This window comes from Girardinichthys multiradiatus, chromosome 4 (genome assembly GCF_021462225.1).
Source record: "Girardinichthys multiradiatus isolate DD_20200921_A chromosome 4, DD_fGirMul_XY1, whole genome shotgun sequence".
NCBI classification, from domain to species: domain Eukaryota; kingdom Metazoa; phylum Chordata; class Actinopteri; order Cyprinodontiformes; family Goodeidae; genus Girardinichthys; species Girardinichthys multiradiatus.
In genome coordinates, this window is record NC_061797.1 from 16,073,942 (window position 1) to 16,098,416 (window position 24,475).

The following is a 24,475-nucleotide window of genomic DNA, read 5'->3' on the forward strand; positions in this document are numbered from 1 at the left end:
AGACTTTGCTGGTCTGAATACACCCTAAGAAACCATGCATCAGCAACTTTACATCATTTAATAAAAAAATGTGTAAAACATTTTTCACATTGGAGCTGTGTTTTTAGCTCAGAGTATAACCATGACTTCAGTTTTGACCTAAGTGACTTAAACTTTGATCTAGTTCTTATCTGGGCTTACTTTAGTAATATAGAACAATGTAAAATACTTGTTTTATTTCTGCTTGTGTTTGGGAAGGTCACAAAGTAATCATGACGGTCCTTAACTAATTGCAAAGCTCAGATGAAGCCCAAACAAGATTCTATTTTATTTTTATATATTTGTATATGTATGTATGTACTTTTTGCAATTGTTCATTAGTGCCAATATGCCTCACAAATTAAAACATTTCAGCAAACATTATATAAAAATTGGTAATGTGCTTCAAAAATTAAATAATTTTTGCAATTGGTGCAGGACATTCTTTAAACAGCTAAATTTGTGTAATCTGTATTCTAAGGGACTCTGACCTCCTCCCTAATGTGACAATAACGCACAACTGCTGTCCTCTCTGTAGAGCAAGGACAGTCGTTTATTTTCTAGATTTGAAGACAAACACAAATCATTCTGAGCCTTTCAGGAAACCGCCAATGCTCTTGTTTTTCTGATGAGAACACCCTCCCAATAGATGCACATAAATCTGGGTCAAAATACATCAGGGACAATGCAGCACTCTACACAACAAGCTACAAAAATGCTGTTTGTTTTGTAATTAACCACTGCTTAGCAGCAAATATGATTTACAAATGACTTAATTTGTGTAAATTGAATGTAGAGGACAGTAATAGTGTAACACTTCTTTGATGATGTGAAACAAAATAATTAGACTCCTTATTAAGATGTGTTGTCCTTTTGGAAATTTGAATTTTCCTCTGACCATGGATTAAGTAACAACACAGAAGATGGCTTCACAGGTCCAGAATGATTGGTTTGAGTCACCGATGATTGTGCGAGGTTAGATGCTTGATTGTGGAAGTCTATAATGTTCCCAGACATGACCCCCATTTTATTTAGTGTCAGTCATGTTTAAAATTTAAACATTTATGACATAGTGCAGTGGCTGCACAACATTAGTCAATCATGAAGTGATGATATTATTTTTTACATATTATGCTCATGATATTAGTTGCAATGAATCTGTATTTTCTTCATTTTCCTGTTTCTCCTCTGTCATATATCCAACTCCCGCTGTGATCTTTAGTGTGTTTCAAACAGTCATCTGTGAACATCTACCTTAGGAAGACTCCAAAGAAAAGGTCTGCTATTGGTCTGCAAAGCCTGAATTCCTTAAACTTGGAATAAACTAGCCAAAGCACATTGTAAGCCTTTGCTGTATTGAGTACATCCAAATTCAAAGAAAGGTCTTGAGCATTACAAAGCAGTGAAAGGCTAACGGTTCTTCCACACTGTTTATCCTTTCCTCTTGAATAACGCAGTCAGCCTAAAGCTAGGCAGATGTGGGGAAAACGTATACAGGAACAAAATGACCTCGCTGTTGTGGTTTTTAGCATAAAAAGCCAAAGTCTACCTCTCTCATTGTTTCTAATAATGTCTGAATATCCCGTCTGCGTGTATACAGAACAAACTGAGGTTTTAACAATCTTTTCTTGTCACTAAAACCTCTTATGACCTGGACACGAGGTACAAACAGGCTAAGTGTCCAGGGTTAGTGTAAACAGGGCCTTAATTGTTTTGGGCGCTTTTTGGCTGCAAAAAAAAAAACAAAAAAACATTTTTGCGTATTATAAAATACTCAGGTTCCAACATATAAAACCCAAAACATATACTGACAGTAAAATGACAGTTTGGCCTTTAAAAATTATCTGAGCAGAATATCCAGTAAGATGGAAGACATTACATTTTTTTTTAATTACAAGGTGCAGCTTGAACAAACCTGCTCTTAGAAACAGGTTAAGGAAATAGGTTTCAGCTCATAGTTTACTTTAAAAAGGTCCAGCTGAACTCTGACAAGTCCAGCTCACACCAGTACATCCCCCACACATCTCAAGCTTTACTCAGTCCTTTTTATCCGTCAGTGACCCTGCACACTAACATCCATCCACTCAGTCAAGTGCCTTTCATTTCATTTTCCCTAAAAAACCTCTGAAAACTCTGGCTTGAGGTGTTTTTTCATAGTCCTACTGCTGCCATCTTCACCTTGAATTTGTGTTTGAACTCTTGACACCGACATCTCCTGATAAATGTTTAGCAGGTTTTAAGCCTGGCAAGGTGGACAGTGAGTTGCTGGATGCTTTATGTTAAATTCCACTGTGGGGTTTATTTTGGGTTTTTGACAATTTAAAACAAAATGAAAAGCATTTGTTTGTTCTGTCTTTTTTTTACCCCAGTGTGATTATCTAAAAAGAGTAATACTTGATTTTGCACTAGGATAAATCTATTTTCATTACTGTACCAGAAATAATGAAGCTCCCTGTTTCTTGCACACCTTGGTGTAAAGTGTTCATCTAATCTTCAGTCTGCAAGTTTTTGTCTCAGTCTTAAACAGGGAGTTTTTTTACGGGGATGTGGGGGTTGGAAGTGGTGATTTCTAAAGTAAAAATCAGAAGACTTCTTTCCTTTTTTGTGTTTTTAATGCATTGCCACAAATAGCTGGAGTATAAGTTGAACTTTCTTTTTCCTCTTACTTGTTTCATTTGCAAAATAAACAGTGTAAATTACATCTGTGAAACAGGGCATTGTTTTTAATTTGTGTCCACTGGAAGAAAGTCCATGGGGTACTTTTTTATGCTTCTGTACCTAAGCTCAACACCAGCAGCAGAGAGCTATAAAAAGAAACAATCATTTATAGAGGGTTTCTTGTCAAGACCAGTCCTACTTATCTTTCAGGGTGCAGTATGTGGGAATTTATTTTCTTACTTGCATTCGTTTTTTACTAGTGTTGGAGCTCCAATTAGTTTGGTGTTTCATCACTGCACTGGGCTGTAGCTTCTCCAAATGTCAATAATGCACGTCCCAAATTGATTAGGCAGAGATTCACACCTTTGTTCAGGGCAGCAAAAAGATCCAAGTATAATCAGATATGACTTGTGCATTATGCTTTGAATAGTGTGCACTCCTTCAGTGTTTGCTATTCAAAAGCACTCAGTACACCTCCGTTTTTGATTGGAACCAATTGAGAAATTAGCAATGTTACAGATGCCTCTTGCACAGGGATTTGACTTTGTGTTGTAAAAGTAGATTACTAATACATAAAATATTGTACGGTAATCACACCCACTTTCAGCAGTGGCCCATTTAAGATGAGGTGGTGAAATGAACTTGGATAGTAATGATTTTCCCCTCTCCCTCCTCGGCCATCGCTTTAACAGTAGATTCTGTCGGCAATAAGCTGTAATTAGTGTGGAGGAGGAAGCCAAAGGTTGTGCATCGATTTCTTGTTTGCTTGGTGAAAACGTCAAAGAAAAACATGAATCCTTACTCACAATAGGGCCAGAAATCTGTATGCTTTATGTGTCGCAATTAAAGCTCTTTCAAAAGTTTACCCGTCTGAATAATTACAATAAACCATTGCATGATTTATTTATGTGGAAATGAATATCTGATCCAGAATGTAAATGATACCACAGTGGTGACATTAATGCTGGATCATTTGAGATAAGAAAGTCTTGAGTGTGGATTCAAAAATGTCATTGTAAGACATGAGTGATGGTGTAAACCTTTTTAGAAAGGGTAATTTGGCTTAAGCTCAGTTTGAGCTCCACATGCAGTATTGGCTGACCAGGTCTGAGACTCATTGTCCTAGAGTTGAATAACAACAACCTTAGCATAAAGAATGATACAGTCAGTTAGCATCTGAGACCAGATTTGGGAAATTTGCAATACAATCTAAACCATAGAGAGAAACTCTGAGGGAACGGTTTTACAGTTTTAAAGGTATTTCTGATACTACTTGCTGTAAATTAGAAGCTACATGATTAAAGAATAAATATTTCTTTAAACTAGATGGCCTTTTATTTTGAATTGGATATAATTAGTTTTATTCAGGAAACATTTTAATCAATTCCTCTAAGGTAACACATGTTCGATTGTTAAAACTGCTCAAAAATTGTTTCAAATACATTTTTCTGTTTTACTGCTGGTTATATAGTACAGACCAAACATTTGGACACACATTCTCATTCAAAGAGTTTTCTTCATTTTCATCACTATGAATATTGTAGCTTCACACTGAAGGCATCAAAACTATGAATTAACACATGTGGAATTATATACTGAACAAAAAAGTGTGAAACAACTGAAAATATGTCTTATATTCTAGGTTCTTCAAAGTAACCACCTTTTGCTTGGATTACTGCTACGCAGCCTCTTGGCATTCTGTTGATGAGCTTCAAGAGGTAGTCACCTGAAATGGTTTTCACGTCACAGGTGTGCCCTGTCAGGTTTAATAAGTGGGATTTCAAGCCTTATAAATGGGGTTGGGACCATCAGTTGTGTTGTGCAGGAGGTGGATACAGTACACGGCTGATAGTCCTACTGAATAGACTGTTAGAATTTGTATTATGGCAAGAAAAAAGCAGCTAAGTAAAGAAAAACGAGTGGCCATCATTACTTTAAGAAATGAAGGTCAGTCAGTCCGAACAATTGGGAAAACTTTGAAAGTGTCCCCAAGTGCAGTCGCAAAAACCATCAAGCGCTACAAAGAAACTGGCTCACATGAGGACCGCCCCAGGAATGGAAGACCAAGAGTCACCTCTGCTGCGGACGATAAGTTCATCCGAGTCACCAGCCTCAGAAATCACAGGTTAACAGCAGCTCAGATTAGAGAACAGGTTAATGCCACACAGAGTTCTAGCAGCAGACACATCTCTAGAACAACTGTTAAGAGGAGACTGTGTGAATCAGGCCTTCATGGTAAAATAGCTGCTAGGAAACCACTGCTGAGGACAGGCAACAAGCAGAAGAGACTTGTTTGGGCTAAAGAACACAAGGAATGGACATTAGACCAGTGGAAATCTGTGCTTTGGTCTGATGAGTCCAAATTTGAGATCTTTGGTTCCAATCACCGTGTCTTTGTGTGGCGCAGAAGAGGTGAACGGATGGACTCTACATGCCTGGTTCCCACCGTGAAGCATGGAGGATGCTTTGCTGGTGACACTGTTGGGGATTTATTCAAAATTGAAGGCATACTGAACCAGCATGGCTACCAAAGCATCTTGCAGCGGCATGCTATTCCATCCGGTTTGCGTTTAGTTGGACCCTCATTTATTTTTCAACAGGACAATGACCCCAAACACACCTCCAGGCTGTGTAAGGGCTATTTGACCAAGAAGGAGAGTGACGGGGTGCTGCGCCAGATGACCTGGCCTCCACAGTCATCGGACCTGAACCCAATCGAGATGGTTTGGGGTGAGCTGGACCACAGAGTGAAGGCAAAAGGGCCAACAAGTGCTAAGCATCTCTGGGAACTCCTTCAAGACTCTTGGAAAACCATTTCAGATGACTACCTCTTGAAGCTCATCAACAGAATGCCAAGAGTGTGTGGAGCAGTAATCAAGGCAAAAGGTGGCTACTTTGAAGAACCTAGAATATAAGACATATTTTCAGTTGTTTCACACTTTTTTGTTCAGTATATAATTCCACATGTGTTAATTCATAGTTTTGATGCCTTCAGTGTGAAGCTACAATATTCATATTCATGAAAATAAAGAAAACTCTTTGAATGAGAAGGTGTGTCCAAACTTTTGGTCTGTACTGTATGTGCATATCTGTCAAGGCCAAGGTCTGTAATTTCTTTGAAGATCTACTGGTTTGTCAACTGTCTGATGAAAAGAAATATTCTGATATGTTTCTGTGCTTAACATCTTTATTAGTGAGGTTTAAATGTTCTGGTTGATGAATACACCTTGAGTAGCTTCAACTGAAAGAAAGCATGAATGTATAAAACTCTGCGTTATGTTGTATATGAGCCTTAGCAGATTATTACTTGCTGTGAAGAACAAAAGTGATTGAAACACAAAAGATAAGCATGAATAGCTGCCAGAGATGTCCTCAGTTTTTGTCAAAGTTAATGAGAAGGTTTCGAACACTCGAAATGAAAGCACAAACCAGAGCTTCTTGTTTGCGACAAAGGGACGTTTTTTTTTTGTTTCATTTTTTTTTTTTATGTGGCGCCGTGTGGCAAATTATTTGTTCAGAGTTCACAATTCTATGTGCAGTATGTGTGGTCTAACTTTGTCCTTGTGTGTTCCTGACACACATGTAGTACAAATTCCCTACCGTCTTAAGATTTTCCCTGAACACCTTTACAAAATGCCACCACAGTTTAAAGTGCCATAAAAATTGCCCTCTTACAGATTTCTTCTGATTTTGCTTTTTTACACTTAAATTTTTCAGATTGTCAAACAGATTCTAATTCATTAAGGAAAAAGGCCAACCAAACCAACCTGTCCCTGTGTGAAATTGGAATTGCCATTGATGATGTTAAATCATGAATGAACTGTGATTAATCACATGTAACCTGACCTGTAGAGTCAAGAAATTGCCTTTTGCAACATATCTGGCAAAATGAAGTAATCTAAAATATTTTTTTTTAAAACAGCGCATTATGTCTTGATCTAAAGTAATAAAAAAACAGAAGAAAAACAAAGTCATTCACATGCATCTGTCTGGAAAGAGTTACAACGCCATTTCTACATATTTTTGATCCCAGTGAACCACAGTGAGAATCATTCTCCACAAATGGAGAAAACATGGAACAGGGGTGAACCTTCCCAGGAGTTGCTGGCCTCATTAAAGTACTCCAAGGTCAGTGTTCATGATTCACGAATGACTAAAATCACATCCATGAGTTCTGAAGCAAAAACAACTGACTAATAAAAAGTACAAAAAGACCCGTTGTACATTGGCTAATAAATATCTTGATGAATCCCAAGACTTGCTGGGGAAACATTTTGTGGACTATTGAGGCAAAGTGGAAATCTTTGGAAGTTGTAGTATGTGTCCCGTTACACCTGGCATATTATTACCAGAATGTCAGGAAAAGAGCATGAAACCAACAATCAAGCCATGGTGGTGGTGGTGTGATGATTCAGGGCTGTTTTGCTGCCTCAGGACCTGAACAGCTTGCCACAACTGAGGGGACCATTCCTCTCTCTAGCAGGACATGTCTGGCCATCTGTTTGTGACCTTAAGCTCACTCACAAGGCTAGACAGCAGAACACACATTAGCATCCATATCTGAATGCCTCAAAAACAACAAAATGAAGGTTTTGGAATGGAAAGTCAAGACATGAATGCAATTGAGATGCTATGGTGTGACACTACACAGGCTATCTTGCTTGAAAACTCATTGTTGTGGTCAGATTAAAACAATTTTGAAAAGAGAGGCCCAAAATTTCTCCACAACAATGTAAAAGACTCATTTTCAGTTATCACGAAGGCCTGATAACTGACAATAACTAATAACGAGGCAACACTCATTGTTAGATTAGGTGGTTAAATACTACTTCAAACTGGGTCTGGTTGGTTAGGATAAAATGCTGTTTTAAAATAAAAATCGCATTTTGTGTTTACTCATTTTAATCTTTGTCCGATATTAAAATTAGTTTAATGATCTGAACAAACCTTCAAGAGGGCAAATACTGTCAAAGCACTGTAAATGTTCATTATAGCGTACATTTTGCTTGTGTGTCATACACAGCTTCTCTTTTATCCAACTCACCAACTATATGTACTGTATCCATGCATACAGCAGTCAGATGTTGTGTGCACTTATTATGGATGTGAATTTCATATTTAATTTGGGCTTTTAATGATGTATTTGAACTGTACTGTTACTATGTTGGAATTGTGAAACGACACATAATTTCTTGTTAAAATGAAAACATACATTCCCCACTACCATTTGGTTAAACTTAGCAGGTTGCAGAGAAACTACATGTTTATTGTTGCTATTAACAAGCTTCTGACATAATTATGGTGGTTTATTTAACCTCTCTTCTTGGTAGAAATGACTCGGCAAGGACACATCTTTTAAAATACAAATTTTCTATATACAGGTCCTTCTCAAAATATTAGCATATTGTGATAAAGTTCATTATTTTCCATAATGTAATGATGAAAATTTAACATTTATATATTTTAGATTCATTACACACTAACTGAAATATTTCAGGTCTTTTATTGTCTTAATACGGATGATTTTGGCATACAGATCATGAAAACCCAAAATTCCTATCTCACAAAATTAGCATATCATTAAAAGGGTCTCTAAACGAGCTATGAACCTAATCATCTGAATCAACGAGTTAACTCTAAACACCTGCAAAAGATTCCTGAGGCCTTTAAAACTCCCAGCCTGGTTCATCACTCAAAACCCCAATCATGGGTAAGACTGCCGACCTGACTGCTGTCCAGAAGGCCACTATTGACACCCTCAAGCAAGAGGGTAAGACACAGAAAGAAATTTCTGAACGAATAGGCTGTTCCCAGAGTGCTGTATCAAGGCACCTCAGTGGGAAGTCTGTGGGAAGGAAAAAGTGTGGCAGAAAACGCTGCACAACGAGAAGAGGTGACCGGACCCTGAGGAAGATTGTGGAGAAGGGCCAATTCCAGACATTGGGGGACCTGCGGAAGCAGTGGACTGAGTCTGGAGTAGAAACATCCAGAGCCACCGTGCACAGGCGTGTGCAGGAAATGGGCTACAGGTGCCACATTCCCCAGGTCAAGCCACTTTTGAATCAGAAACAGCGGCAGAAGCGCCTGACCTGGGCTACAGAGAAGCAGCACTGGACTGTTGCTCAGTGGTCCAAAGTACTTTTTTCGGATGAAAGCAAATTCTGCATGTCATTCGGAAATCAAGGTGCCAGAGTCTGGAGGAAGACTGGGGAGAAGGAAATGCCAGAATCCAGTGTCAAGTACCCACAGTCAGTGATGGTCTGGGGTGCCGTGTCAGCTGCTGGTGTTGGTCCACTGTGTTTTATCAAGGGCAGGGTCAATGCAGCTAGCTATCAGGAGATTTTGGAGCACTTCATGCTTCCATCTGCTGAAAAGCTTTATGGAGATGAAGATTTCATTTTTCAGCACGACCTGGCACCTGCTCACAGTGCCAAAACCACTGGTAAATGGTTTACTGATCATGGTATCACTGTGCTCAATTGGCCTGCCAACTCTCCTGACCTGAACCCCATAGAGAATCTGTGGGATATTGTGAAGAGAACGTTGAGAGACTCAAGACCCAACACTCTGGATGAGCTAAAGGCCGCTATCGAAGCATCCTGGGCCTCCATAAGACCTCAGCAGTGCCACAGGCTGATTGCCTCCATGCCACGCCGCATAGAAGCAGTCATTTCTGCCAAAGGATTCCCGACCAAGTATTGAGTGCACAACTGTACATGATTATTTGAAGGTTGACGTTTTTTGTATTAAAAACACTTTTCTTTTATTGGTCGGATGAAATATGCTAATTTTGTGAGATAGGAATTTTGGGTTTTCATGAGCTGTATGCCAAAATCATCCGTATTAAGACAATAAAAGACCTGAAATATTTCAGTTAGTGTGCAATGAATCTAAAATATATGAATGTTAAATTTTCATCATGACATTATGGAAAATAATGAACTTTATCACAATATGCTAATTTTTTGAGAAGGACCTGTAGTTGAGGCCAGGGCCTCCCAGCTTAATATTAGGCTGTGTCTGTTTGGGATTATTATACTGTTTAAAGACCAAAATAGTTTCAAATATCTAGCTGCTAATTTGACATAAAGTTGAAGAATTGGAAGGTAGTTCTCTAACTATAAATGTTTTTCCATGGAAGGCATATGGGTTGTCCATGTGGGAAGCTGCTAATGTTTCAGTCTGTATGTTGAACCAGAAAATCTGTAATAAATTCAAACCTGTGCTGACAGTCACTTTATAACACTTTCTACTTTAACCAAAAAAGTTCTGATTTTCATCAAGTGTCAGAGGAAAGTTTAATCATCCCAATGCAGAGTTAACATGCTATCATTTTATGCATGCTTTTGATACATAGTTTGTGTTTGTGTTATGTAGGTAGGTTGTGACCATGCGCTGCCTGGCTGCTCGGGTCAACTACAAGACCCTCATCGTTATCTGCGCCCTCTTCACGCTCATAACGGTGCTGTTATGGAACCGCTGCTCCAGTGACATCTCTATCCGTTTCCTGCCCCGGGCCGCCTTTGTGGCTCCAAGTGCAAAGATCAGCAGCAGCCAACAGCAACCTCCACAACCTCCAGAGCCCCCACCTGTTGTCGGTGTTGTTGGTGGACTCAAATTTGAAGAAATTGACTGCCTAATCAACGATGAGGCCACTATCAAAGGCAGGCGAGAGGGAGGGGAGATCTACCTGCCCTTTAGCTGGGTGGAAAAATACTTTGAAGTATACGGCAAAGTGGTGCAGTATGATGGCTATGATCGCTTTGAGTTCCAGCACAGCTACTCCAAGGTCTATGCCCAGCGTGAGCCCTACCACCCTGAAGGAGTCTTCATGTCCTTCGAAGGATACAACGTGGAGGTTCGCGACCGTGTTAAATGCATCAGTGGAATAGAAGGTAAGGACATTTTGATAACCTGGTCCACATCAAGATGTTTGTAGTATGAGAACTACCTTAAATGTATGTCTATCTGTTTGGATATGTGTAGAAATAAGAGTTGCAAACTACATGTTCTCAAATCCAGTTTCCAAATACATAACTACCAAATGGAAATGGTTTCAAATCCATTAAAACATTTGTTTTCTTATCTGGACGGTCAGTATTTATCTTCTGACAGACCCCTGGGTATACGTCTGTGAGTCTACACTCAGTTTCTTATCAAAGTTGTTTCTTTCTGAGGTTCCTTTTAAAATAATTGCCTGGAAGGATCAATAGCTCATTTTAAAAGGTTATTTGTTGAAACCACATGGTCATCAATATAGTTCTGCTTCTTGCTTGCATGAGAGGTGGCCTGGTACACTTAGCTCAAATAGCAAAACAGATATTCATTATTATTCTTTTATCATAAAATTGCCGCTAATACAATACATAGTTTTGTACTATAGACCCGAATATGCTACATTTTGTGATTTAAGGTTTGTAGTTAAAGAACATGTAATAATTGAATCTATGAATGTTTTGTTAGATTTTTCATTTTATTGTAAATTTCAGAGCTTTGTGTCATAATGAGGTACATTCATTTTCTGTAAAAGCAATTCAACATCAGTGAATGGGTTTTTATTTTGCCAAAATGCATTATTAATTTGCGGTGATTTATTTTTATTTTTTTTAACTGGACACTTGAAGACACTTAATGACACTTAATGACACTGAAACCATGTGAAAAAGAGTTTTTGTTTTTGTAAGGGGTTGCATACAGGGATGAAGTTAAAGTTAAACATTGGTTGACTTGAATGAGGCTATATTACACTGTCCTGCCAATTTTCTTTGCTACATAAATGTTAAAAACATGTTCTTCTGAATGTGTCCGTTATAAGGGGCACCTTGTGCAATTATAATTGGACACAAACACTGGCTGAAAATCTAGGACAGCATGTTGACCTTCAACCAACAATTATGTGTCTGGTGGAAGGGTCAGAATGTGTGGAAATAGTTAAGGAAGTTGGTTTCATAGGCATTTATTATTTCACGTAATTCATGAATTGCATTCTGTGGTTAATCCAAATATTTTATACTTTATTATATTTCTACTATAGATGTGTTTCATCACCCCTATACAATTGTTTTTGTAGTTTTGTATAGAATTAGAAGTAAGGAAACTAGAACTGTGAAGCAGGAGATAAGATACTAGTTGCAAAAAAGGACATGTTACAAGAACCCGATGGCAACTAAGCTGCTATTAGCTCAGCACAAAAGGTTGGATAATATCAGTTCTGTTTAGCTAATGCTAACATGTTAATAAATACTAGCATGTTACCTTGAGTATAGTAGATAGTTGGGCATTGATCTTTAACATACTAATATTAACAGTTTAGCTTAATTTAGCACTTTAATTAATGACCGTAAATAAGATGGGGTTAGGATAGGAGATGGTGTTAACAACTAGTAACTAGCATTTTATTTGTAGCATTTGAGCTAATGCCAGCCTCTAAATTCAATTATGTTTATTCATATAGTGATGATTGACAACAAATGTTGTCTCTAGGCACAAACAGATCCAGTTGATTCAGAGAAATATACAGTGAATCTAGTCCAAGCATGTAGACAGATTCTAAGTCAATTGCATACATTCCAATTCAATTTTAGTTAATAAATGAAGAAGTCAGGTTCTGTTTATCATGCAAATTGTTGAAAACGTTTTCTGTATTAGGAAACCTAGAATCACTAACTTTGGAGAAAGCCTCCATACTTGGCGTTGGGAAATGCTAGCATATTATCCAACCTTAGCATTGCGGAGCATTTGGGCTAATGTGAGCAATTCAGATAAAATCAAATACGCTGATATTAGCTTACCAAATAATACTAGCAGGTTTTGCAATTTTCTGATATCTTGCCTTTTCAGGGATTAGTTATTACAATCATAGGTTCCAAATTTCTTAAGCCCAAAGTTGATGCATTTTAGTCCCAACCCCACAAGAAATCCTTTATTGTGCTAAGTGGCATGCACCCTCAAAATATCTGCACAATTTTTCCAATTTATATTTAAAATTCTTTTTTTCCATTTGTAAAGGATGAAAAAGAAAATATTTTACAAGTATTGGTTGCTTAATTTATTTGAATGTTCGGGCTTAGGTGAAGTATGTAATATTAGCTTTCATAAATGACCATTAAATCGTATATTTACTAATGTGTTTGTAACTTTTTATTAAAAGAAACTCAGAATATCCCTTGTCTATTAGAATGGTTTCCTAATTAGTTGTAGTACTTGATCATCTAATATAACACTTCCTACATTTTTACCTGGCAAAAAAAAGCATATGCATAATGTAGATCATCTTTTTTTGCTAAAAATTTATACAATCTTTCCTTTCTTGTAGGCAGATGAGAAGTAAGTGTGTGTGTACTAAAAAATGGGTCATCGAAGAATTAAAGCAAACCTCTGGGCATAACAGTGAATATTATTTTCCCATTTCCCTAATATTTCTCCTGTTCGAAATAGAGGAAACACATTTACATTCTCTACATGCACTTTAAAAGATCTATTAATTGTGCCTGAGGCCAGTCTATTTCACATTAACATGTTCAAGTATACACACTTCTTAACTTAGTTTAATTTTAGAGGTGGAAACAGCAGTCTATTAATTAACTTGTCAAAGAGATGCAACCAGGCTTAATGAAGGTCATAGGAGTATTTTTCTCCCAATGTGCATCACAACCTACTGAAAAGTTATTTAACAAGACCCTCAGCAAGATACATTAATTGTTGTAATGACCAGTCTGCATTTGGAACTGGATATTCTCCAAATCGGTAGGGGATATTTCAAGCTGAAGCAACGTATTAAAAGAAAATTACATTACATAAATGTGCATGTAAATTAACAAAATGTTTCAGAACATTGCTTTGTCAGCAGTCTTTGAATTTCTATATATTTTTTGCTTTTACAGGCAAACCATGAAAATAAATGCAGTTACATTTGGAAATATCTAAGGCTTTACCTGTTATGGAAGCTGTTAACCCTCTCATTTATTGTCATTTAGACACCATCACTTTCTGGTGCTTTATAAAATTACAAACATAAATGCCACCCTGCTGAAAAGTATGGCCATGTACCGTATAGGATGTAGACTATTTTTGGTCTGGGCATGTTTTGCATAAATGTTTGCATCGATGCAACATGGCATGGAGGCAATTAGTCTGTGGCTCTGATGAGGCGTTAAGGAAGCCAAGGTTGATATTAAAAGGAGCATTCAGTTTATCTGCATAGATTCTCTGTGGAGTTCAGTTTAGATGAGTTAGCAGGCCAATTAAGCACAGTGATACTATGGTGGTAAAACCAGGATTTGCTACTTTTGTGAGGTTTGGAAGATGCCAAGCCTTGCAGAAAAATGCAGCCGGCATCTGAATGAAGTGTATCAGCTGAGGGAAGGGCTTGAAGTGCTCTATTTCCTGCTAGATGCCTGCACTTCAAACCTAATAAAACATGGTGGACCAGTGGCTGCAAATGACATGGTTCTCCAAATCATCACGGATGGTAGAAAGTTCACACTTCATAAGAAGTGGATTCTGAGCCTGTGGAACTGTTCCTCCAGACTGTGGGACCTTTTATTTAATAATAAAACTCTTTTTTTTCATCTGAAAAGAGGACTCTGGACTACTGAGCAACAGCTCAGTGCTTTTTATTTTTTCTCTGGTAAGATCCCTTTTGCTTGTGCACCTTTTTTTCCACACTTTTTCCTTCAACTGACGTTTGCAATAATATGCTTGGAGACAGCAGTCTGTGAACAGCCAGATTCTTTAGGAATGACCTTTTGTGGCTTGCCCTCCTTGTACAGGGTATCAGTGTCTGTTTGCTGTTTGTTTGAGTCAGCAGTCTTCACCATAATTTTGTAGGCCCTAGCAATACATTTGGGATAAAGACGTGTTTCATTGTAATTGTCTTGTTTTAATTAAATTGCTGTAATGAGTTAACTTTTTAATGATATTTTAAAGATAAGTTATTAAGGTGCATCTGTATATTGTCTGGATTACCATCCTGAAAAATAGTATTAGAATATTCTTCAATATTTCTATCCTGGGTTAAAAATAAATCTGATGACAAAAATGGATGGGCCACGACACTACATTGAGACTGTGCTGATACATTAATCCCACATTAATGCAACAGACCTATTCAGTTTTCCTGAAAAGTCACGAAAACATGTGCAGAGTTAACAGTCAATTTCACATGGATTACTTCTCTTCAGTGCATATCCATGTTGCTGTGTTAGGATTTGACAGCCATTTGACTTAAGTTGTTGAGGCAGATGCCAGTAACAAGACAAGCAGAGAGAAAGTCTGCCAGGGGGATGGAACTAAATGTGTTTGTGGATCTGCATGCATTTGTGTTCATGCTCTTTCCTGTCAACATCAATCAAACCAATAAATACTCAGTCAGGTTTGAGATAACTTCACTACTGATATTCTGCATTACTCCCTGATGTGCATTTGTGTGTTTAACACAGGCTCAAAATCAATTTTCTACCAACTAACCAAGATCGCACTACAGAAAAGGCATGGATGCGGTATCCAGTCAAACCAGTAATCATATCATCTTCATAATGTAGAGGAAGAAACAGATGTATTTGCAGTTAGGAATTGCAACTGAGTGGTGCAGCATAACATCATCTGATGAGATGCAACTCACATAACAGATTGATAGACATTTCTGTGTCATTGTGACCATTAAAAGGAAAACAAATCTTTCTCCAGCACATAAATTGTGATTTGAATTGGAGGAAATGTAAATGGAGGCCAGCAACGAAAAGATGGCAGAGAACAGCTGAAAATTGTGTGGAATCATCAATTTCTGGTTTAAATGCAGCTGACAGTCTGGCATGAGGAACTGATTCAGAACTAGCCCTCACACTAATGTTGAACCCTGTAGTCCATAAAAATAATCATTTTTTTTTTCTGTAAACAGCATGAAATTTGCACTTTATTTAAACAGCTGGTTCATCTTTATTCTTATTTTAGATGCATATGGACAAGCATCATATAAGCAGAAAGTTCCCACGTTTGATTAGTTTTATCAGCTGTTGTCACCAGTGAACTGGAAATAACAGGATGCATCTTTAAATAAACATTAACATTATGTTTTTCTAAAACGTAGTTTTGTGATTTGTTGTCTAATTTGAGCTGGGACCATCTGTTGTTTTGTTGGGGTGTTTTTTGGTTTTTTTTTTAAATGCATGCCAAATGGCACAAAACAAATGAAAGGAAAACGGGAATGTTTGCAATTCTTCTGAAAGGGGTGGCATGTTTTCAGCCCAAATTAAAGGTTACTGCAACTTCTTTAATGGATGGATTCAGGTGGCACCTGCATCCTGTTTGTGAAGGTTTTAAAGTGAGCTATCTGTTCATCAGTAATTCTCCTGGTTGAGCTATTTCAGTCTGCTGGGGACAGCCTGCAGTGAAATGCAGCAGATTAACTGAAATTTCACAGCGCTATCCAATAGTTTGCCTTCACTGGTGTCATTTATTTCTTTTTTTGTTTTTGTTTTCCTATTTAAGACAATCTGTTTATCATTTAAAATTTGTTAACAATATAGTATCAGGTTTTAATTTCTTTTTAGTCTGCTTATACATTCATCCTAAGAACAATGTGAATGTTAAATTAAGAAATATTTGAAATAAAATGCAAGATTAAAATTTCTTCTCTTTAAATAAATTTCCAAGATCACTTTTAAAATTATCCTTTGCTTTTCTCCCTTTTCCACACAGGCGTGCCTCTCTCCACTCAGTGGGGCCCTCAGGGTTACTTCTATGCCATCCAGATAGCCCAGTACGGTTTGAGCCATTACAGCAAAAATCTGACGGAGCGTGCTCCCCACGTGGAGGTCTACGACACAGCCGAGGAGAAGGACAGCAGGGTCAGCACAGCATCCTGGGATGTGCCGAAAGGTTGCAGCCTGAGTCGTGTCTATGACAAGACAAGATCTACCTCTGTGCGTCAGTTCAGTGCTCCAGGTATGTCACCCTTCCATTTGGCCAGATGTCCTCAGGGCAAGCAGCTTATCTCTTGTTAAATGTGGCTGCAGCCAGCTCAATATGCAACTGAACCCTTAAGATAGGATGATGCCCTGCAGTGAGTCACAGCCATAGTCTGCCTGTTGTGGTTGACAGAAGACATGCTGCATAATAACATTCCTAGAAACTTAAATTTTTTAATAATCAGCGGGCTCTATTTCATATATTTAATCATTGCTTTGTTTACTTAATCAGTGGGAAATTTCTACCTGATGGGAAAGACAGAAATACATCTAGTTAACATTGTTCAGTCAGAGCATGAAGACATGAATAGTGAAGACATTAAGTTCATCATCACAAAATGTTGTTTTAGAGGTGCACCCTTTTTAAAATTAAGTAGCTATAATATGCAAATTTGAATTATTCAAGCAAACTTGTTTAAGCTGTAGCCCCTTTCAGACTATTGTTCCACAATAAACACTAAACCTCAAACCCACTATTACAGATCATTTTTGTCAATCTCATCATAGAAGTTGAACTGGTGAAATCAGACTGTGTGCTTTCAGAGAGTTCAGCTGGGAATGTGAAACCAAAGGGGTGTGTCTTACAACAACTTGGTTGAGGAGTATGCATAACGTGTGTCTGAGATTTCCTTTATATCTTCTCTAGCTCTGTCGCGATCCTCATGCAGGCTGTTCAAATGCAAGAGCTTTAAATTTAAGAAAAAGGTTTTTGGGCCATCCTCTTAACTTCATCTCCCCCATTTCATATCGGTACAGTTCAGTTGATCACAAGGCATAAAGTCACGTAAATTTTTAATCAAATAGATGTTTAGAAATTGGGCAGAATGTTTTTTTTTTTTTTCTAAATTTTCAAATAAATTTTACAGTAGACAAAGTCAAAAATTCAACCAAGTATAATTGTATTTGTGGCTTTCTTGATTTTGATGGCAACTGCCTGTAATGTTTTGCTACAACCATGAGGTGGCAGTAATCCATTACATTGTTTACTAAGAAAAGACTTGGACCAGTTCCTCACAGAACATGTGTACAGAATGTACAGAAACACGTTCCTGAAACGAATAAGGTAAGAAGTGGTATTTTTATTTGGCTTCCTTCCACAGAAATTTGATGCAGCACCTTCCCACAGGAATGTGGTCAGGTTTGATTTATGCACAGCCTGGCTACATGTATTGTTAGTCTTAGCAAGATTCTTACAATATAATATGACCCAACATTTAAAAAAATTATGGTATTTACTAGGGCTGAAACAATTGATCGTGATTAATCGATTGTTGAAATAATTGTGAACTAATTTAGTAATCGAATAATCGTTAACTGGAGTATACTGACTCTAAAACATGCCATTTGCTGAAAGAACAACCCACTCAGAGCAGTAATTAGGCCAAAAGTGTACAAAAAATATAAATATTTTGCATTTAAGATGAAAAACGTTCTTTGTCTGTAAGTTTGCTCTATCCAGAACTCCTCAAGAGGCATAGTTTTAGCTTTACCTGGTTCAAATTCTGTAAGAAATATCTCAACTTTTGGTTGATTTCCTCTTTGTTCACCTCTTCATAGACTAACACAAGGGGGTAATAGCTGGTTAATTAGCCGGGCCATGTTCTCAAGTATCAAGACTGCCTAACAGTCATGCCACTCCTGGTTTTCCAACTGCAGTTTTTAAACGGCGTTACCTTAATAAGAGTGTGGTCTTTATTTTGCAAATATCACAGCTGGAAAAGGTTCCAAAACAGCCTTGAGCATGTGCAAAGTGTGCTAGCCGCCTTTGAAATTTGAAAAGTTTTAGTATTAAAATTGTAAATTTTTAAAACCTCCTTATAGACTCCTTTGTAGACTTTAGCTCGGCCTTCAACACTATCATACCAGACATCCTCCACCAGAAGCTCACACAGCTCAACGTCCCAGCCTCCACCTGCCAGTGGATCAACAGCTTCCTGACAGACAGACAGCAGCAGGTGAGACTGGGGAGCATCTTCTCCTGATCCAGATCAATAAGTACTGGTGTCCCCCAGGGGTGTGTTCTATCCCCACTCCTCTTCTCTCTGTACACAAATGACTGCACCTCATCGGACTCATGTGAAACTCCTTAAGTTTGCAGACAACACCATTGTCATTGGTCTGATCCAGGATGGTGATGAGTCTACATACAGACAGCAGGTGGATCGGCTGGTACACTGGTACGGTCAGAACTACCTTGAACTGAACCCACTCAAGACTGTGGAAATGGTGGTGGACTTTCGGAGAACACCACCCCCCTCACCATCCTCAACAACACTGTATCGGCCGTGGACCACTTCAGGTTCTTAGGAACCACCATCTCTGAGGACCTGAGATGGTCCTCACACATAGACACTGTTCGAAAGAAGGCCCAGCAGAGACTGTACTTCCTGATGCAACTCAAGAAGTTCAACCTTCCACAGGAGCTGCTGGTCATCTTCTACACAGCCATCATTCAGTCTGTCCTGTCTTCGTCCATTTCAGTGTGGTTTGGCTCATCCACAAATCAGGACAGGTCCAGACTGCAACGAATAATCAGGACTGCAGAGAGAATCATCAGAGCTGACCTTCCCTCCATCCAGGACTTATACAGGTCTAGGGTCAAGAAAAGATCTGCCAAAATCTCTGCAGACCCCACACACCCTGCACATAAACTGTTCAGAGTTTTACCTTCAGGCCACCGCTACAGAGCACTATTCACTAAAACCAGCCGCCACAAAGACAGTTTCTTCCCCCAGGCTGTTTCTCTGTTGAACATTCAATAGAGTACCAAACAACAGCATACAGATGTTGCAAATGCACCTTTTCTATTAGATATGTGTATATTGTACATTGTAAATTGTAAATTTGTATATTCTGTAATGCAAAAACAGAACAAAAGAGCAAAGTGTACCGGAGTCAAATTCCTTGTTTGTATGCACGAACTTGGCAATAAAGCTGATTCTGATTCTGATTCTGATTATATCTTGATGGTGGTAACAAACCCAAATACGTAAGGGAAGAGTTGCGTCATCTTTTATGATAGATTGGATCTTTAAGTAACTAGATAGAGCTAAACTAAATTGAACTTATTGCCTCTTGTTGAATCACCACAGTCTACAGCTCAGTTGGCACCTTTATCTTCAAAATACTTGGATGTCGGCACATCAAAGCACATCTCCTGTAATGGAGCCAAGGTTTTGTGCTGCAAATGTCTCTTTCAGGCAGATGCCAGTGGTTATAAATAAAACTCTTCACTATTCCTGCTTGAGCTTTAAAAATTCTTCCAGGCCAATGAATACTAAAAAGTATATAACTGTGTTTCCCCTTAAGTACAACAGTAAGAGGTCTTCAGAAGAAAGGGAGTTTCATTTCTTGTAACAAAACTGACTGGAGCCTAGCACCATCCTTGATGCCATTCAGGATGTTTCAACTCTGGGGAATCTAATTTAATTCAGGAGCTTTTCTTCATATCAGGGCTCATATAGAACTGAGGACACTGGGCACTAAGCCTCTGGCAGACTTTATTTTTCATTTGTTGTGTGCAGTCCTCTCCTTTACAAATCCAAAACTTGATTCACAAAGTTGTGGTGGGAATGATGCACAGTGACCCAAATGGTGCAAAGTTTGGCTTTTAGGACTGATTGAGATTTGCACAGATATGTAGCAGTTACAAATACAGTCTGGTTATTATGCTCAAAAAACATTTATAATTTTATAAAAAGCTTAAGAAAAATTATTTTGCGACAAAATATCAAGTTTTTCTCCTTTTTATATTCTTAGCAATCATCTTATCAGTTCAATATTAGCCAACAGCCTAATAAAAACCTTGATTCTTGTTGCACCCATGTTAAAATGTCTTGGAAAAAAAATCATTGGTAATCAATTACAGCTCAATAGTCATTGACTAACTCATGAAACTGATGAAACTTTAATGTAACACATATATTACATTATGAAATATTATATTTTGTGTATTTGTTTTTTTAGACTTAAAATCTTGCTAGGGTTGCATCTAAAATGATATTTAAATTGCTACAAACTACCACCTTAACATTTATTGAGAAAAACTAAATCGGACGTTTTTGCCTCCAGTCGTAGCCTGTTTCGTTATTATGTTGTCCACCATAAGTCCTACAATGTTTGGTTTATCTCTTGGCGGGCTTGCTATTGATAAATAGGGCTCGACTTTGAATTTACAATAGAGGTTTGGAGTGTAGCTTAGTTTTACAGCTGTAACGTGACCAAAGCCATGAGGCAGATGACAGAGTTATTTCTGGAAGTGGGAGAAAGTCGAAATCTTTTTACCCAGAGCTTACTGTGAGCTGGCTTTATTCTCCTCTTATCTCCTGCTGATATTTCCAGGACTCTCTCTCTCTCTCTCTCCCTCTCTCCCTCTGTAGAGCTGCTGTCTCTATTATTTTCCTTCTCCTTATTCTCCAGTTTTCAGCCGCTCATCATCACCACTTTCATTTCATTTCACCACTCTGTATCCCCCCCACCTCCCTCCCTGCCTTAGCTCCCCTCTCAGGTCAAGTCGTCCTCGTGGCATTCTTTCCTCGAGATAATCGTGTTTTCATCACTTCTCAGCCCTTCCCCCCACAGCCACCCCCCATTCGTCATTAATCTTCCCTGTCTACCCCAGATTTCTGTCAGTCTTCCACTGCTATTTACCCATTTCCACCCATTTACCATCCCTCTGCATTCTTGTGCTTCCTCAACATTGCCGTCATATTTTCCTGATGTATTGTAATGCCCCTTTGTGCTCCCTCGTCAAAACTTTCTTGTTGTTGCTGTCATTTTCTCTTTCTGTTCCTCCACCTCCTTCTCTTTCCAATTTGAGTCTTTTTTTTTTCCTTTCCTCCTCGCTGTATCTAGGACACGGGTGTTGAACAATCTCTCAAAGTCTCTGACAAGTGGATCAGTTGTCTGTCCCCTGATAATAACCTGCCATCTACCATCCACACATTCCTTCTCAAACGCTTTCTACCATTGAGCACATTTATTTTCTCAGTCCCACTATGGTTTGTTGATGCTTCAGAATCACATTTTGTACCGATCCCGATGAGGTATATTCAGACAATGGCAGAAAAACAGCTTTTACCCCTTCTTTAGGGGTGTGTGTCTTGTCGAGACTACGCTGCCTGTGTGTCCATGGTGCTCTGCAGATTTTGCATCACTGTTCACGTCTGTCCAAAATGTGAGAAAATCTGCTCTAGGCCAAATAAAGTTCCAGAAAGCAGCTGCAGCATCCAGGTTGTTAGAGCAACACACTGGTATTGTTTAAATAGAGCAATATGCTGCCTATTAACCAATGGCTTTAGCTAATGTGGCCTAGTTTAGTTAAATTGTACCAAAAGTCGGACACTCTAAACACTACTCTAGCCCCACAGTCTGACATCTTCTCTGATTTATCCATGATGTTATTTCAGGTTTGTGAATGTGCAAAGAAAAACTTGCCTCACTGCCTTACCTACGGCTGCACATAGTATAATAAACACAGCTTATCAAGGGGGTTTAGGGCCAAGGTTAGGGGTAGGTTTAAGCAATAGGATATGAAAGCTTTATGAGCAATAAAAGGCCAGAGATTGTAGCTGACTGAGAACTGTCTCCAACTTCTTTTTTTCTAGCATTATTGTTTTTGTTGTGGTTCATTGTTCAACAAGCAGTATTTTGTGTCCAAACGTGAATACAGCTTTTGCAAAATAAAAAGATCAGCTTTGGAGTTCAAGATTTTTGTCTCTTTTTTTTCCACTTTCATACTGTGTGAGTACAGCTTTTACATTACATGAAGATGTGCAACCTCTAAACAAGTGGTGTCCAATCCTTTTAGCCATTTGATTTTATTTTTTAACTTGAAAACTCTGAAACAATAGATGAAACATTCTATATTGTAATGAAATGAAGAAGTAGCCCCTCCTTGAACCGCCACCTTAATGTGGTGGAGGGGTTTAAGTGCCCGAATAATCCTAAAGGCTATGTTGTCTGGGGCTTAAATGCCCCTGGTAGGGTGTCCCATGGCAAACAGGCTCTAGGTGACGGGTCAGACAAAGAGCGGTTCAAGACACCCTCATGAGGACTATATGATCAAGGCACGTGACGTCGCCCGGTATGGCGGAGCCAGTGTACCACCCTGGAGCCAGGCCTGGGGTCGGGACCCGTCAGAGAGCGCCTAGTAACTGGGTTGCTTCTCACAGGACTTGGCTGGACCAAGCCCGAAGGAGATACGCGAGGCCATCCCCCAGCGGGCCCACCACCTGCAGGGGGAACCATGAGGGACCGGTGCAAAGAGGATTGGGCGGCAGACCAAGGTGGAGGGTGGTCGAGAGATATCGACTAGAAATAGTCGGACTCACCTCCATGCACAGCGTGGGCTCTGGAACCCATCTCCTCCAGAGGGGCTGGACTCTCTTCTACTCTGGAGTGGCCCACGGGGAGAGGCGGCGTGCTGGGGTGGGTTTGCTTCTTGCCCCCCAGCTTAGCCGTCTCGTGTTGGGGTTTAGCCCAGTGGATGAGAGGGTCGCATCCCTGCACCTTCCGGTTGGGGACAGATCCCTGACTGACGTTTCGGCCTACGGGCAGGGCGGTGTACCCAACCTTCTTGGCATCCCTGCCGGGGGTGCTGGATAATGCCCTTCCCGGGGACTCCATTATTCTGCTGGGGGACTTCAATGCCCACATGGGAAACGACAGTGACACCTGGAGAGGCGTGATCGGGAGGAATGGCCTCCCCGATCTGAGTGGTGTTTCGTTATTGGACTTCTATGCTAGTCACGGATTGTCCATAATGAACACCATGTTCAAGCATAAGGGTGTCCATCAGTGCACTTGGCACCAGGACACCCTAGGCAGGAGGTCAATGATCGACTTTGATGTCGTATCGTCAGACCTTCAGCTGCATGTTTTGGACACTCTGGTGAAGAGAGGGGCTGAGCTGTCCACTGATAACCACCTGGTGGTGAGTTGGATCCGCTGGAAGAGGAGAAAGCCGGACACACGTGGTAGGCCCAAGCGCATAGTGAGGGCCTGCTGGGAATGTCTGGCGGAGCCCTTGGCCAGGGACGTATTCAACTCCCACCTCCGGGAGAGCTTTGACCAGATTCCGGGGGATGTTGGAGACATAGAGTCCGAGTGGACCATGTTCTCAGCATCTATTGTTGATGCTGCTGCCCGTAGCTGCGGCTGTAAGGTCTGCGGTGACTGATTGGTGCTGCTGCAGTAATGGGGGCACCGTGCCGGTCCGTTGTGGTGAAGAGAGAGCTGAGCCGAAAATTTACCGGTCGGTCTATGTTCCTACCCTCACCTATGGCCATGAACTTTGGGTCATGACCGAAAGAACGAGATCCCGGATACAAGCGGCTGAAATGAGCTTCCTCCGTAGGGTGGCCGGGCACTCCCTTAGAGATAGGGTGAGGAGCTTGGCCATCCGGGAGTGGCTTGGAGTAGAGCCGCTGCTCCTCCGCATCGAGAGGAGCCATTTGAGGTGGCTCAGGCATCTATATCGGATGCCTCCTGGACGCCTTCCTTGGGTGGTGTTCCAGGCACATCCCACCGTGAGGAGTCCCAGGGGACAGCCCAGGACACGCTGGAGGGACTATGTCTCTCGGCTAGCCTGGGAACGCCTTTGGCTCCTCCCGGTGGAGCTGGAGGAGGTGTCTGGGGAGAGGGACATCTGGGCGTCTCTGCTGAGTCTGCTGCCCCCGCGACCTGGTCCCGGATAAAGCACAAGACGACGATGAAGAAGTAGCCTTTTTTTTTTTTTTTTAAATCGTTATGGATTCAAAGCACAAAAAAGTATTGCACATTTTGCCTTGTTAAAATAAAATCCTACAATGTTCTACTCTGGTTTAGATTCT

The 24,475-nt window shown here is 39.7% G+C and overlaps 1 protein-coding gene across 3 annotated transcripts in view; it reads left to right on the plus strand.

Moving 5' to 3' along the window:
• glceb (glucuronic acid epimerase b) overlaps nucleotides 1-24,475 on the plus strand; it is a 73,008-nt gene that overhangs the window by 39,797 nt on the left and 8,736 nt on the right. For 2 of the 3 annotated variants that reach the window (XM_047363206.1, XM_047363207.1), the window contains exons 3-4: nucleotides 10,054-10,571; nucleotides 16,375-16,620. In XM_047363206.1, coding sequence (XP_047219162.1) covers nucleotides 10,067-10,571; nucleotides 16,375-16,620 — 751 coding nt within the window. In that variant the 5' untranslated portion in view covers nucleotides 10,054-10,066. Of the gene's footprint in view, nucleotides 1-10,053; nucleotides 10,572-13,957; nucleotides 14,306-16,374; nucleotides 16,621-24,475 lie in introns of those variants that run through there. The other variant, XM_047363208.1, reaches the window with a different exon arrangement.